Below are 16,524 nucleotides of genomic sequence, written 5' to 3'. Positions count from 1 at the left end.
TTTATCAATTAAGTTTTAAAAAAAAACCCAACTCAGTACGTCTTAGTAAATAGATTGATCCGTACACCCGCATAATTAGGAAGACAGTCTACATCTCCGCTATATTAATTACTGCTTTTATGTTTGCAAGGAAAAACAAATAGAGTTAACGAATCTAATCACAGATATCGGTATATTTCAATTTATCCTTATCAATTTTTGGAGAATTATTCACTGTATGTTGAATTCGCGGAATTTTTATTTCCGCAAATATAGCGAATATTAACTCCGCGAGTTAATTTCCTGCTGTACAGTATTTGAAGAATGCTGCTATTGATTTTGAGGTCAAAAGGTCCAAGTTCAAGGTTACAAATTCATGTAATTGTATAAACTGCATGGTTTCCAGATGACAACTTTAGTTTTTTTTACCTTTGAAATGAAACTTAAGGTGATGATTGATCCCCTCTAACTTAAGAGAGACCCTAGGCTTATTGATTTTGAGGTCAAAAGGTCAATATACACCCTAGTTTTCAGATGAAAAAGTCTGAAAGTAATTCAGCTTTACAGAGTATTTCATATTGAAATTCCACATGACTTCAAGAAGACCCCTGAATTTGAGAATAATTTAATTCTGGTTGTAATGTAAAAAATTACTTTTATCGTATAAACCGTGTTGCCTACGTCATAATAAATTGTGTGAAAAACATATCGATCCGCCTGACATTACATTTAAATTTTATACAATTTGAAGTCAATTGTCTTCTTTTCTAACTCTTAAATGAATGGAAATTGAATTATAAGGAGTGAATTTAATAGCTACCCAATTTATACGGTATAAAGTGGGTTGGAACAGTTTACACTTTTTATAAACCACTTCATGGTTTATAAAGCATAAATTGCCCCAAAACAGTTTATGTCATATAAAATGGGTAGCTATTAAATTCATTCCTTAATTTAAAAGTCAAGGCCACAAATTCATATATTGCATAAAATAGTTTCAAGATGATAAATTTAGTTCTCAGAGAGCTTTTTTTGAAATGTAAAATAAAGACAAATTGTACATGTAGGATTATCCTCTCTTTACATCTTTATGAACCATTTTGTCAAAGTTCAAAAATTTTTCAATAAAAAGCACTAAAAAATTCAATTTGCTTATTTGATTTGGGAATTTTTACCTCAATCCCCCCTTCTCTCCCCCTCCCCCCAAGAGTCAATTTTCATTAGGGACTGGTTCTATCTTAGGACTAGTTTGCAACAGAAAATAAACTCTAGTCACATAAACACAAAATTTTTATGCATGATTTTCTTTTGTAGGTTAACATTCAGAATTTTATGGACACATGTTTTCAGAAAACTCCATCAACTCTTCAAGCATTGAATCTGTTAAAAAGGTAAATTAAATGATTTTTTATTGGTAAATTAAAGGTAGCAAGGAAAAAATTCTCATAAAAAAAATATTTATCCCTGCTCCTGCTAAGTTTGAGGGAATTAATTCAACATGCTCATTAGTCTGTACTTTTTCATGTCCTTATAGCCTTAATTGTGTATAGCTAATATTAAGGTGCGGTCACACGATGCAATTTTTCATTCGATTTTCATTCGATTTGCTCAGGTAAGTCGATTGGAGTCGTTTGGTGGGGTGGTCACACGATACGATTTTACATTCGATTTACAAACGATTTTGACAAGAAATGAACAGGTACTTGTTTTTTTAGTTTGAAGTTATGATTATTGTAATAAACCTAAAATGCATCATTATGAAAATATTTTTTCCCTTCATTCAGTTTAATATTACGTCATTTGCCCCATTATGACGTTGATGTTGACGTAATCTACAGATTATGTCTGAAGAAAACATACCGCATGTAAAGAACTTGTCCGAAGTATCTGATGTTTTCCAGGGTTTTTAAACTGAATAATGAAGGAAAATACATGTATTTTTTTTTTTTTTTTCATTTCGGCATAAAAAGATTTTAAAAAAGAACCTGCACCAGACTTTCGCTTACAAGAAAGGTAAAATAGCTACGTCGCAAAAGTTTAACTTTTTCCGTTGACCATCAGTTAACGAAACAATATTATTGAAAAGATTTGATATATTGCCTTTTTAGCTCACCTGAGCTGAAAGCTCAAGTGAGCTTTTCTGATCACCTGTTGTCCGTCGTCCGTCCGTCTGTCCGTCCGTCTGTAAACTTTTCACATTTTCAACTTCTTCTCAAGAACCACTGGGCCAATTTTAACCAAACTTGGTACAAAGTATCCCTGGGTGAAGGGGAGTTTAAATTGTTAAGATAAAGGGCCAAGTCCCCTTACAAGGGGAGATAATCAAGAAAAGACAAAATTAGGGTGGGGTCATTAAAAAATCTTCTTCTCAAGAACCACTGGGCCAGAAAAGCTGAAACTTATGTGGAAGCATCCTGGGGTAGTGTAGATTCTAAATTGTTAAAATCATGACCCCCGGGGGTAGGGCGAGGCCACAATAGGGAATCCAAGTTTTACATTGACATATAGAGGAATAAATCTTTAAAAATCTTCTTCTCAAGAACCACTGGGCCAGAAAAGCTGAAACTTATATGGAAGCATCCTGGGATAGTGTAGATTCTAAATTGTTAAAATCATGACCCCCGGGGGTAGGGCGGGGCCACAATAGGGAATCCAAGTTTTACATTGAAATATATAGGAAAAATCTTGAAAAATCTTCTTCTCAAGAACCACTGGACCAGAAAAGCTGAAACTTATGTGGAAGCATCCTTGGGTAGTGTAGATTCTAAATTGTTCAAACAGGACCCCCCGGGGTAGGGCGGGGCCACAATAGGTATTACAAGGAGGGGGGGGGGAGGAATCTGGTAAAGAACAGCATGGCCAAAGTTACTCAGGTGAGCGATGTGGCCCATGGGCCTCTTGTTTATTTTCACAAATTACTGTGGGTGAAATATTTACAGCCCAATGATTACTATGTGTAGATGTAAAATGTGTGACTGGGTACACAGTAAACCAAATTCATCGGACGCTCCAATAATTAAGTTAATCAAAATTTTAATAAAGGTAACTTTTGGTAGGTAAGTAAAGAATGTTACCTTATAACCTTCCTAAAAAAAAAATAATAAAATAAATAAAAATCAGACTTAAAAAATTCCCTGATGATATGTAAACTAATCATTATTTGTTTAAAAGAATTTAATGTTGATTTTTTGGGGGATGGGGGTGTGTGTGTGTGTGTCAAGACTCCCCCTTTTTAAAGTTCAATTTATTCACTCAAACAAAAGTACATAAGTTACAAAATTAATAACAAACAAACATATATACAGTAGTCAGAGGTACATGTACAATGCTACATCACGTCGTAGTGAAAAGAAATAAGGAAGATAATTCAAGGAGAAAAGACAGCAATGTAATTTCTCCTAATAAACATATTTATAGTTTTTTCAGTTTTTAGGTCACCTGAGTCACTCAGGTGACCTATTGCTATCCGTTTTTGTCCGTCGTCGTGCGATGTGCGTTAACATTTGAAATTTTTAGCTTCTTCTCTGAAACCGCTCAACCAATTTCAACCAAATTTGTCATATAGCATCTATGGGTAAAGGGGAACAAAAATTGTGAATTTCATGGTCCCTGCCCCCCTGGGGCCTGGGGGGTGGGGCTAAAACCACCAAAATTAATGCAATCTTTAAAAATCTTCTTCTTTACTCCTGGACATCAAGCAGTCAAACTGTTGGCATCATTGTAATAAGCATTGAGTCCTCTACCAAAATTGTGAAATTCATGGCCCCAGGGTCAGGGGTTCTGGTGCTAGGGTGGGGCTATATAGACCATATAGTGAAAGTGCATTATTTCTTTGAAAATCTTCTTCTCTGCTCCTGGGTATTAAATAAGGTAACTAAGTACATAGTTATGATGAGTAAGAGTGCCTCTTCCAAAATTGTGAAATTCATGGCCCCAGGGTCAGGGGTTCTGTTGTTAGGGCGGGGCTCTATTGATTATATAGTGAAAATGCATTGATTCTTTGAAAATATTCTTCTCTGCTCCTGGGTATTAAAAAAGTAACTAAGTATATAGTTATGATGAGCAAGAGTGCCTCTTCCAAAATTGTGAATTTCATGGCCCCAGGGTCAGGGGTTCTGGTGTTAGGGCGGGGCTCTATTGATTATATAGTGAAAATGCATTAATTCTTTGAAAATCTTCTTCTCTGCTCCTTGGTATTAAATAAAGTAACTAAGTACATAGTTATGATGAGCAAGAGTGCCTCTTTCAAAATTGTGAAATTCATGGCCCCAGGGTCAGGGGTTCTGGTGTTAGGGCGGGGCTCTATTGATTATATAGTGAAAATGCATTAATTCTTTGAAAATCTTCTTCTCTGCTCCTGGGTATTAAAAAAGTAACTAAGTACATAGTTATGATGAGCAAGAGTGCCTCTTCCAAAATTGTGAAATTCATGGCCCCAGGGTCAGGGGTTCTGGTGTTAGGGTGGGGCTCTATTGATTATATAGTGAAAATGCATTAATTCTTTGAAAATCTTCTTCTCTGCTCCTGGGTATTAAATTCAGTAACTAAGTACATAGTTATCATGAGCAAGAGTGCCTCTTTCAAAATTGTGAAATTCATGGCCCCAGGGTCAGGGGTTCTGGCCCCAGGGTGGGGCTATATAGATCATATAGTGAAAGTGCATTATTTCTTTGAAAATCTTCTTCTCTGCTCCTGGGTATTAAATAAACTAACTAAGTACAATGTATATAGTTATGATGAGCAAGAGTGCCTCTTCCAAAATTGTGAAATTCATGGCCCCAGGGGCAGGGGTTCTGGTGTTAAGGCGGGGCTCTATAGATTATATAGTGAAAAAGCATTAATTCTTTGAAAATCTTCTTCTCTGCTCCTTGGTATTAAATTCAGTAACTAAGTACATAGTTATCATGAGCAAGAGTGCCTCTTCCAAAATTGTGAATTTCATGGCCCCAGGGGCAGGGGTTCTGGTGTTAGGGCGGGGCTCTATTGATTATATAGTGAAAATGCATTAATTCATTGAAAATCTTTTTCTCTACTCCTGGGTATTAGATAAACTAATTAAGTACATAGTTATCATGAGCAAGAGTGCCTCTTCCAAAATTATGAATTTCATGGCCCCTGGGTCAGGTTTTCTGGTGTTAGGGCGGGGCTCTATTGATTATATAGTGAAAATGCATTAATTCATTGAAAATCTTCTTCTCTACTCCTGGGTATTATTGAAACACATTAAATACATAGTTATGATAATCAAGGATGCCTCTTCCAAAATTGAGAAATTCGTGGCCCCTGGATCAGGGGTTCTGGTGTTAGGGCGGGGCTCTATTGATAATAAATTGAAAATGTTTTAATTCTTTAAAAATCTTTTTCTCTGCACCTGGGTATTATTTAAACAAACTAAGTACATTGTTATGATAAGCAAGGATGCCTCTTCCAAAATTGTGAAATTCATGGCCCTGGGGACGAGTTCTGGTGCTAGGGTGGGGCTATATAGATCCTATAGTGAAGGTGAATTATTTCTTTGAAAATCTTCTTCTCTGTCCCTAGGTATTGTTTAAACAGACTAAGTACATTGTTATGGTATGCAAGGATGCCTCTTCCAAATTGTGAAATTCATGGCCCTGGGGACGAGTTCTGGTGCTAGGGTGGGGCTATATAGATCCTATAGTGAAGGTGAATTATTTCTTTGAAAATCTTCTTCTCTGTCCCTAGGTATTGTTTAAACAGACTAAGTACATTGTTATGGTATGCAAGGATGCCTCTTCCAAAATTGTGAATTTTATGACCCCAGGTTAAAGGGTTCTGGTGAGGGGGGGGGGGGGGGCTTCTATCGATTATAAAGTGAAAAAGCAAGATTTCTTTGAAAATATTCTTTTCTGCTTCTGGTTAAAAAAGCAAAGAAGCTAAGTGTATAGTTATGATGAGCTGGAGTGCTTCTTTCAGAGTAGTGAATTTCATGACCCCTGGGTCAGATGTGCTGGTGTGAGGGTGGGGCTCTTGATAATATAGCGAAAATGCATTAATTCTATTAAATAATCCTGTTTGCTCCTTAGTGTTAAGCAGATAAACAAAGTGATTAGTTATGATGAGCAAACTTATGGTCCCAGGGTCAGAAGCTCTGGTGTTTTGGTTGGGGGGGGGGGCTCTATTGATAATATAGTGAATCTGTAGTAAAAATGCATTATTTCTTTAAAAATCTTCTCCGCACCTGGGCATATCTGAGGCAAATAGAGTAAAAATTTTTATAAGGAAGGGGATTTTTGAACATCTGGACCATTTGGTCAAGTGTTCTGGTCCTGGCCAGGGCTCTATTAGTTTGTATTCTACTGAGAGGAGTTATTCCCCTTTGCCATTTACTTTTGATAATTTATCACTGTAAATAATGTACTTGAAAGGTAAATAGAATAAGAGAATTATGCAAGAACTTTTATTGTATAATACAAAAAGTACTTTCATAGTTTTAATGATCAGATAGACTTGTAAGTAGTAGATAAATAAAAATGAGACAAAAATAACTTGTCTTATTAAATGTTCATCAAAGACCAAGAGAGGCCAACGTATGAGATTTCAACAAGGGATTAAAATAGTACAGAAGCATTGATAATTTGTTAATATACTGTATGGTGATAGTGATAAATGGGGAACAGATTAGAACCTAATTTATGAACTGTTAATGAATATTAAGACCAATTATTTTGTTGATCATGATCACCCTATTTTTTTTTTTCTTTTCGGCAACAAAGTTTCACCTTTCAGTTCATTTTATACTCTATGCATAATGCAAATTATTGTATCATACTCAGGTGACCGTTAAGGCCCTTGGGCCTCTTGTTTTTTTTTGTTAGTAGTTCCTGTATAAGGGGAGTAGGGACGTTAACAGAGGCACTTACTTGTAGGAGTAAAAATTAAGAACCTAATCTAGTTAATCACTTCATTTAGTACTTTTATGTGAGTTCTAGACAATTAAAATCTACCATTTCAAATTATTCTCCACATTTATATATAATGCACAAATGTGCACAAGAAAGATTTTAGGAATTTTTTTTCCACATTTCCAGGACTTGGTCGAGAGATGAAAGGGGGGCCTTTTTCTGCAAAGCAATGGTGTTTATCTCCATTCAGAACAATCATTTATGCCCAATCGATCATGAATTTTTTCTGTCCTATAAAATATAATAAGGAAAGATACCTTTAAAAAAAAATAATAAATGACAAATACGCATTTTTATGACGTCGAGCTCTTGGAGCTCGAATGTCATCTAGCAAGCGCCCAGTTGAAATCGCGACCGGATATGTACGCGACCGAATGTATCAGTCGATGCATCCGCAATAGAAAATAGCAATAGCTATAAACCAGTTTCTTTGAAAACGCTCAAAATGAATAATAGCTTGAAAATAAAATTGCATCAATTATATCTGCAATTAATTCTATTGCAAAACAACAATATTATGTTTAATTCTCACACAAGAAAAACGTGATGGTTGTTGCGGATGAATTTCTACAGAAAGGGTGCGTTGAATGACATGAATAACATTTCGGAACGATAACCGTGTAACATAAACAACACAACAGGAGGTAAAATAATTACAAAATTACATAAACACGAATACTACAAGACAAAAAAGATTGAATTTATAAATCTTAGCTTTTCTTATACAATCTTCTAACCAACTCTATCCTAAAAACCGATGATATTGACCAGTATTGCTGTATTTCTCCATTTCCTCCATTTCCCAGTATACCATATACCACGCCCGATCGTAACTCGATCGTAATTGTAACAGAGTCTTGGTTGTAGTTTAGATGCAATCACTAATACAATGCTTTGACATTGGCAATTAGAAAAAATATTATATAAATTCATGAAATCCTTCATAGTTCTTCAACTGACTGAAAAGAATTTAGCATGAACATGTTCGACGGTGTCTGGTCAATTTGAACCCTGCTCCATTCGGACCATGACATAAGGCCCCAGACTGTAATTGTGATATTTTGTTTAAACTATTTTTTTTATTATGTCTCCTGAGTCACTCACTTGACTTATTGCTATCTTCAAATTCAAAATGATCTTTTGAAATTGTTTTTCTTCTTCGACGTCATTGAAGCCTTTCAGGCTTTTGATTTAAAAGTTGCGCAGAATCTAGCATGAATGTTGTGAACTTTGTAATGGCATACGGCACCATTGAAATGTCATTTATAGTACATGATATTCACTGCTGGAACAGATAGAAGATATACAGGATTTATTTATATATAATTAATTAAAATAATAATGAAGGAGAATTTAAAATTCCCATATTTATAAATGTTTATGAAGTTAAACTTTAGTAATTCGTTCTGTTTAGTCGATCAAAGTCCCGAGTTGTCAACGGCTTCGTCTTTGATGACCTCTCCAATTGTCGGCATATTTTATGGTTATTTCTCTCTGCTAGATGTTCATACATAAAAAGATTGACCGTCTATAACCATAGGAATATAGTCGATGTCAAAATTTTAACCGGCCATATTATGTATTCTATTTATTTAGCGTAAAAATCTATTCTATATATTTTTTCTTACGATAAGCTTTACAAGTTTTATTGACCTTTGACACCTATGACATTTCAGTACCACGTGACCCCTATCTAATTAGTGGAGATTTTTACTTCGAGGACCCTATATTACGGGCGTTTTCAACATCATTTCATAATTAAACGATAATTATATGATTCAAGAATATAATAGTGTTTCATTTTTAGCTCACCTGAGCCGAAGGCTCAAGTGAGCTTTTCTGATCACATTTTGTCTGTAGTCCGTCTGTCCGTCGTCTGTCTGTCTGTAAACTTTTCACATTTTCGACTTCTTCTCAAGAACCACTGGGCCAATTTCAACCAAACTTGCCACAAAGTATCCTTGGGTAAAGGGGATTCAAGTTTATTCAAATGAAGGGCCTTGCCTTCTTCCAAGGGGAGATAATTATGAATTCGTGAAAAATTAATTGCATCATTAAAAAATCTTCTTCTCAAGAACCACTTTGCTTGAAAACATGAAACTTATGTGGAAGCATCCTCAGGTAGTGTAGATTCATTTTTGTTCAAATCATGACCCCTGGGGGTTGGGTGGGGCCACAATGGGCGATCAAAGTTTTACATAGGAATATATAGGAAAAATCTTTAAAAATCTTCTTTTCAAGAACAGCAAAGCCATAATTGGTCATATTTATGTGGTAGCATCCTCAGGTAGTGTAGATTCAAAATTGTTCAAATCATGACCCCCGGGGGTCGGGTGGGGCCACAATGGGCGATAAGTTTTACATAGGAATATATAGGAAAAATCTTTAAAAATATTTTTCTCAAGAACAGCAATGCCATGGTTGGTCATATTTACATGGAAGCATCCTCAGGTAGTGTAGTTCAAGTTTGTTCAAACCATGACCCCCGGGGATAGGGTTGGGCCACAATGGGTGATCAAAGTTTTACATAGGAATACATAGTGAAAATCTTTAAAAAAAAAACTATTTCTTAAGAATAGCAAAGCCATGATTGGTCATAATTATATGGAGGTATTTTTAGATAGTGTAGATTCAAGTTTGTTCAAACATGACCCCTGGGGGTAGAGTGGGGCCACAATGGGTGATCAAAGTTTTACATACATATATATATATAGGAAAAATCTTTAAAAATCTTCTACTTAAGAACAGCAAAACCATGATTAGTCATATTTAAATGGAAGCATCCTCAGGTAATGTAGATTCAAATTTGTTCAATTCATCCCCCCGACCACTTTTAAATTTAATCTTTTCAACCTTTCAAGACTGAACTGATTTCTGCTTTTTCCTAGCCACAGTGCTCAGGTGAGCGATGTGGCCCCTGGGCCTCTTGTTAAGAAATTTAGATACGTGATAAAAACCCTTTAAATTTTGGGGAGAAATGACTATTGGGAAAATCAACACATTCAATTTGGGGAAAAAGTACCTTTTTTGATTTAAATTGGGTATAGCTAGGACCTTTGAATTGCTCCAGTTATAGACAATTGAAAGCCCTGTGGTCATTAGTAAAAGTTTGCAGTCAAAGGTCTATAAGTTGTAGTGTAAGATTGGTAGAAGCCCATTTTAATATAAAAAAAAGCAAGGTTTTTCATTACCAGAGTATTGACTTAACTACGGTTGTTTAGATCATGGTAAAGGTCAAAGGGTTCAATATTGCAATATTCCTATCTGGGTCATATCTTTGTGATGCAGGAAGAGTAGGTCAAAGCTCATATTAGGAACAGAGGTTTTTCATGACCAGTCATTGCTGTTTTACAGAAATTGAGTAGCTCATACTTAACATAAAAGTTTCTCATGCTTAGAGTGTGCATGTGTGCATGACCTAAAACTAGTTGCAATTTTCAAATTTCCTTGTCCTCAGCTGACCAGCAGAGTACCTGTGATCTAGTACATGTACTTTGAAGATTTTCTTTTTAGCTTTAGTGATTGGGAAGGCCATAAAGGTCAATGGGCCAATGGCGCACTTGTCAACATTTTTAATGGGCCATTTTGAAAATGAATGGGCCATCTATATATTCTAAAGGGCCATTTTAAGATGTAACAAAATGACTGCTATGAAATATGAAAGAAAATATGTTTTTTTATTAACCAGGTCTAATTTTTAACATATACAGTGCAGCACATTTAAGAAAGCGATTGCAAGGCGTCACGTGATCGACTCATGTGATGTTTAAAAAAAGAAGATTTACGGTAACCATTTCCGGAATAACAGCTGAATAAGGAGCGTGATTATGATTATGCCCATGACAAAAGGTCTTCCTGGCAGTATTTTTATAACAGAGAAAGAATAAGATAAAGATGTGATTTTGCAGAGTGTTGGTGAGCGTCGATGCAGATTTTTTTTATCCCTGTGTTTTTTTCGTTTTGACGCGTCTACCTTTTGTCGTAGTTCTGAACACTGAAATCTATTTCATGAATAAATTTAATTCATATCTGGATCTTTATGTCCTCTATTTTTATTTAAAATATAAGAATTTGAGAGAAGTTTCTTTACTATAGGATCTACATCTATGAATAGATATTCATTTCCTAGAAGCTTCAGACGGTGTGATTTTCTCAGTGATTATAATGAATATAGGCCTATATGGATGAACAGATAAACGAATGCGATTTTCATAAATACATGTATAGACCAGTTTGAGGTCGCATGCTGGACATGGACGTATTTTTAAAAATATCGCAGAGGAAATTGTTTTCCCCTGTAAGATCTTCTGTAGCATTTTCAACTCTTACATCGACCATGTAAACATTGAATCGTCGGCACATATATTGCGTAAACATTTGTTGTGGTAAAATGTTTTATGCGTTGTATTTGGCAAAAAATTGAAATTTAACACACTTCTTTTGACAGAAAAGAAAAGTTTCTTTTTGCAAGTTTTCACAAATCTAGCAAAAAAAAATTAAAACGTGTGTAAGAATGACAGAGGAAACTAAGAGAGGTTAATTCTGACAATCAAGGTACTACGGAGGGACCAGGTATACCAGAGAAAGAAAATTATTTTGAGCATATACATTTAAAAAAAAAATTCAAATCATCATGCTCACGGGAATATATTTGAAAAATCAATTTATTTTTTTTAAATTCACGAGGACATGAACAAAGACACTTCACCTCAGCATATTTCATGAACCACGTGAGCATGAAGCGCTAATTTATAAATGTCATTCAACAATTATTTTTGAAACAAAACAGTTTGCACTATAGTTTTGACGTCAAGTGTGGCATTATGACGTCACAATTGAGATATGTAGAATTACCTAGTTCATGAGAAAATGAATTGTTTTCTAACTTGCATTGAATCTGAAGGAAAAATATTTGCAAATGTAAATATTAAACAGTGAATCACTCAAAGGATGACTGCACTTAACGCCTGTTTTTGGGTCCTTTTCGGTTGCTTCTGTTGCTTTTATATCTAAACATTATTTCACTTTTGTATGTTTATGAAAGAATCCTGTCAATTTGGAACCAAATTTAAATCTTAAAATGATTTTAGACCGTAATACAATAAAATGATTCAATGTTTTTTGTCCTTATTGCTTTCCAAATATAGTGAATTTACACTTACCTGCCCTTGATTGAACATTAGATATGCATGAGAGGTGGAGCTAACATTGTAAGAATGGGTCTAAAATTAGACTTGATAAATAACAATGACATGCTTGGAAAAAAGAACGTGATCACTCTTTCCAATCTCCCTCTCCATTCTGTATAGCACAAATACACTTCTGACAAAGGTTTCAAAACGAAATTAACAATATGAGCACATCAATGTGATTAAAGCAGATTTTATATCAATGCAAGATGACTTAACGTGTTCGAACACAATGTCCTAGTTAGCACAAAACATGCTACCTTACAAGTCACGTGACGGAATTTAGTATTCACAAAGTTACCTGAAGTAAGAAGTCACGTGGTGAATTATAATATTCAACAAGTCACAATCCTTGGTTACAACACAGAGAGCGAATGTAAGAAGAAGCAATTTTTTCTCTTTTTAACCATGAGCGCATGTTTGTCTATTAATCTCCTTTTGACACATTGTTATTTATGCAAATATACAACTACTGTTAAACGTAGAACAATAAACAAACATGCGCTGACTATGTATAAAGTCAGTTAAAAAGTGGGCATCCTCGTTATCGAACAGAGATTAAAAAAATTGTGATGACCCCTGCCTTTGAAAACAGGTTCGAACTTCGTAAATACACACTTTTATTAAACGTAATTACATAAAGTTGTAGATTGGATGTTGATCATTCTTGCAATGAAAAGAAAAATGCTTGTTATGAAAGTTTATTTTGTCACAAATTTCACATGTCCTTAAGTGCAGTCGTCCTTTGTCAAATAAGATAACAGCTAGGATTTTTATATACGGTATATATAGCAGATACAAGTTCTCTGAAATAACCTATTCATTCAATGTGTTCAAGTGACTCCCCCCCCCCCCCCCCTTTCCGATTCCAAGTCACAGTGCAGAGAACTCGATGAATGTTCAGAGCATGAACAATTTGGCCCTTGGACCACTGTGCACTGGTTTAGAATGTATATAGTTATATTAATATATTTATATTAATATAATAATGGAATGAATATTTTGGAGATGGGGAAAAAAAATATGCATACTGTTGTTTTTTGTGTACATGATGCTTTTATCATTCTGCTCTACGTATAAAATGAGCAACCACCACAATATTTTCAGAAAAAAATATTAATCCATACGTATTTTCTAAAGTTTTTAAACAGATTATGCATATTAAAGGTTCAGCAACAAACCATCAGATTAAAATTTATGAAATCTTTTAAATATTTTAGGAAGGGGGGGGGATTGAAATGCATGTAGCTTAAAAAAGAATGTGATGACCCCACTTCATATTTTAACCATAAGTCACTTATAATAATTGTTACAAAATACATTAACTTTAGGAAAATTCGTTGGGCAATTTTTTGTCCAGATGTTGAAAACTGCTCTTGGGATGAAAATATTACTGCAAATTTACAATGACTACTCCCCAAAGCAACTGTGGCATTACCGATACAATTTTTATTTTCAATGAATATAAAGCATATTATTTAAATATCTGGTGAAAATTATTTAATTTGTTTAAATTTTGATACCTGTATGGCATACTTAAAATTTCACTACATAAATATCAAATTATTGAAAAACGGTGGTTACCATGGCAACCATATCTTCTTTATAACCCTGATGACCATGGTTAACATTTTCATATTATGATACCATTAACGCAAGGCAAATTATATGTAAAAATGAGAAAAATTAATAGAGCGGATTTTTTTCATGGACCCTTGCAATCTCTTCCTTAAGGGAACCCACTCATTATATAATTTACCCGCATTTTTTGATCAATAGCGTTAAAATTGAGCATTGGAAATGAGGGATTTTCATCAGTGAGATTTGTTGTATTAAAATGACTGCATTTAAAACAAAAGTAAAACAAGTAAGAAAGTCCTACACAAAATATTTCAAACTAACATTGCTAAAAATTAAATGTGCACCTTGGCACCACCAATAGTTGATTTAATGTGCCAATTTTCACTTCAATGTGACTATGGCATGTGGCACAAGCCCTTCCCAATCACTGTAGCTTACCTAAGCTGAAAGTGTGCAGCATCCATTCTGTCTGTCCCTTCATGGACATTTAATATTTTTTAACTTCTTCAGAACTACTGGGCCAATTTCTTCCAAATTTGTCACAAAACTTTAAAAAAATATATATATGTGAAAGCTTCCTGACATACAATTGAACTTTAGTAACTCGAACATTAACATCTCAGATATCATGAACATTTCAAAGTGAGTTCAAAGTTCGAATTTCTCAGTATGTATTTTAAACTCGATATCTCAAGTTCTTGGATATCTCAAAGTTTTTTCTTGGTCCCATTGAATTTGAGATAATGAGACTTGACTAGTTTCAATTCAAGTTTGTTCAAATCGTGACTCCCAATGGTAAGGTGGGGCCACAAAAGGAGATCAAAGCTTTACATGGGAATGTATATATATGAGAAAATTGTTTTTTAAAATCTTCTTCTCAACACTGGCAATGCCATGATTACTGGTAGTCATATTGATGTGCAAGCATCCTCAGGTAGTGAAGCTTCAAGTTTGTCCAAATTGGGGACCTCAGGAATAGGACGGGGTCACAGTAAGGCACCCAGGGCTTTGATGGGATTACAATGCAGACATGATTCTTAAGGAGGTTGGATCCTGCCATCAAAAGTAATGAGAATTTTTTATCAAGTATATTTTTAGAATTTATACACATAGCTTAATTAAAAATCAAAACGAAAAATGGGGGTCAATGCGCGTCTTTTGGCGCTACAGAGCATTTAGTTTGACCTTTTTGCACTGTAAATATGTCTTACACATAAATCAATTTTTAAAGTTTTTCCTCCAATATTTTTTATTCAAATAAATTATGGGAACAAACACAGTCTTATTTCATCTTGAATGGACTCATTAAAATTTGTGACAACAAAAAATTTTTTGAAATTACTCCGCATGTTCAATTATTTGACCTTTTTGCACTCAAAAAATTTCATTTTTCTGGCATTAAAAATTCAACAAGCAAAAATATCATTTGAAAGTAATGACATTTTACTGAATTTAAGAAGAATGGTTAAAAGTATCTTATATATTCAGAAAATTAAATAAAAAGTGGGGGTCTGTGATGTTAATTTTTAGATATTACTAAAATAGTGCTAATTTTAAGCTTAAAATAGGGATATTTTTTTCTTGATTTTCACAATATATTTGCTATATTTATCATATATGATGATAGAATTCATGACAGCTTATTTAATATATAATTTAGGACCAGTATAAAACAGTTCACTGCACAAAATAACTCTTTGTGCAGACTGTATGTAAAAATAGGAATCCAAACTTAACATACTTTAAATACTTCGAAAGAGAAAAAATGATCATTTTCTTCTAAAAAACATTCCGCCACAAAATATAGTTCCTCACTTAATGCTTTTGGTATGGAATTTAATAATGGAGTTTTAAATGAATATAGTTTAATTGGCGTTGTAGAATCCAAAATTATTGTAATAATTAAAACTTTATGCAGAATTTTTGAAATATAGGTTAAGATATAAATCTGCTCGAAAGCTCAGGAGCGAACCTCGTTAAGTCAAATGAAAAAAGTGGATTTAAAAATGTCCCCGAAGAGGCTGGGGGCCAGAAGCTCTGGCGTAAATAGTGCAAAATCCTGCATTCTGAAGATTTCCATGTTTAGTCATATAAATACTGAAGCATCCATAGATATTTTAGATCAGTTAGTTCAAATGAGGTATAATTTTCTTAATGTATTTTTGTAGATTTGAAAAGCTGCATATTCCACATTTGAACATACAAGACAAGTACAAGACTATATATTTGCAGTATGAACAAGAGCTTGAGGAAATCAGAAAGGTTAATTATTAGGGCTTATAAAGGACTTGCCATCTCATAATTGCAGAATTCTGGCCCCAGGATCATGAAACAGACTTCGACTTAAGTCAAATTTTCAATCGTCTATAAATTGTTTAATAATTGTTTACCTTATCTCTTTATTTGCAAATAACAAAAATTTTGCAAAGCAATGATGAAAAATATTTTAATTTTGGACTGCTTAACTTCTTTAACAATTCAGTACAACATGAAGATTTTGACTTAAGCTTAAGATGCTTCATGATCCCGGGGCCTGGTCACTTTGGAAATTACTTAATGATTTAGCTTTTGAAGTAACACTAATATTACCAAGTTCATTTTGGAACACAACTTTGAGAATAACTAGTATTACATGTATAATCAATGTCACATAGTGTCTCAAAATTGAGTCCATCAGTGATAATGTAGATTCTATGTATCATTTCAAGAATTGAATGAGAGTTGTAACGTTGACTGATTTTTTTTTCTTTAAATATAACAGCTGTATACAAAGTATAAGGATGACCCTCCAATTGTTCGAAACATGCCACCAATTTCTGGTAAAATCATGTGGGTCAGACAACTTGCAG

At 34.1% G+C, this 16,524-nt stretch overlaps 1 protein-coding gene across 1 annotated transcript in view; it reads left to right on the top strand.

Annotated features, from left to right (window-relative positions):
- The window catches only part of LOC133192042 (dynein axonemal heavy chain 8-like), a 229,870-nt gene that overhangs the window by 31,707 nt on the left and 181,639 nt on the right, over nucleotides 1-16,524 (top strand). The window contains exons 12-14 of the mRNA XM_061327885.1: nucleotides 1,294-1,370; nucleotides 15,844-15,937; nucleotides 16,437-16,524. The exon at nucleotides 16,437-16,524 is cut by the window's right edge and continues 32 nt beyond it. Of these exons, the coding sequence (XP_061183869.1) occupies nucleotides 1,294-1,370; nucleotides 15,844-15,937; nucleotides 16,437-16,524 (259 nt within the window). The remainder of the gene's footprint in view (nucleotides 1-1,293; nucleotides 1,371-15,843; nucleotides 15,938-16,436) is intronic.

Source organism: Saccostrea echinata, unplaced genomic scaffold (genome assembly GCF_033153115.1).
Source record: "Saccostrea echinata isolate AGI-Se365-2 ecotype Australia unplaced genomic scaffold, CSIRO_AGI_Sech_v1 ptg000025l, whole genome shotgun sequence".
In the NCBI taxonomy this organism is placed as follows: domain Eukaryota; kingdom Metazoa; phylum Mollusca; class Bivalvia; order Ostreida; family Ostreidae; genus Saccostrea; species Saccostrea echinata.
Note: the sequence above shows the minus strand (reverse complement) of the source record. Positions and strands in the feature narration are given on the sequence as shown.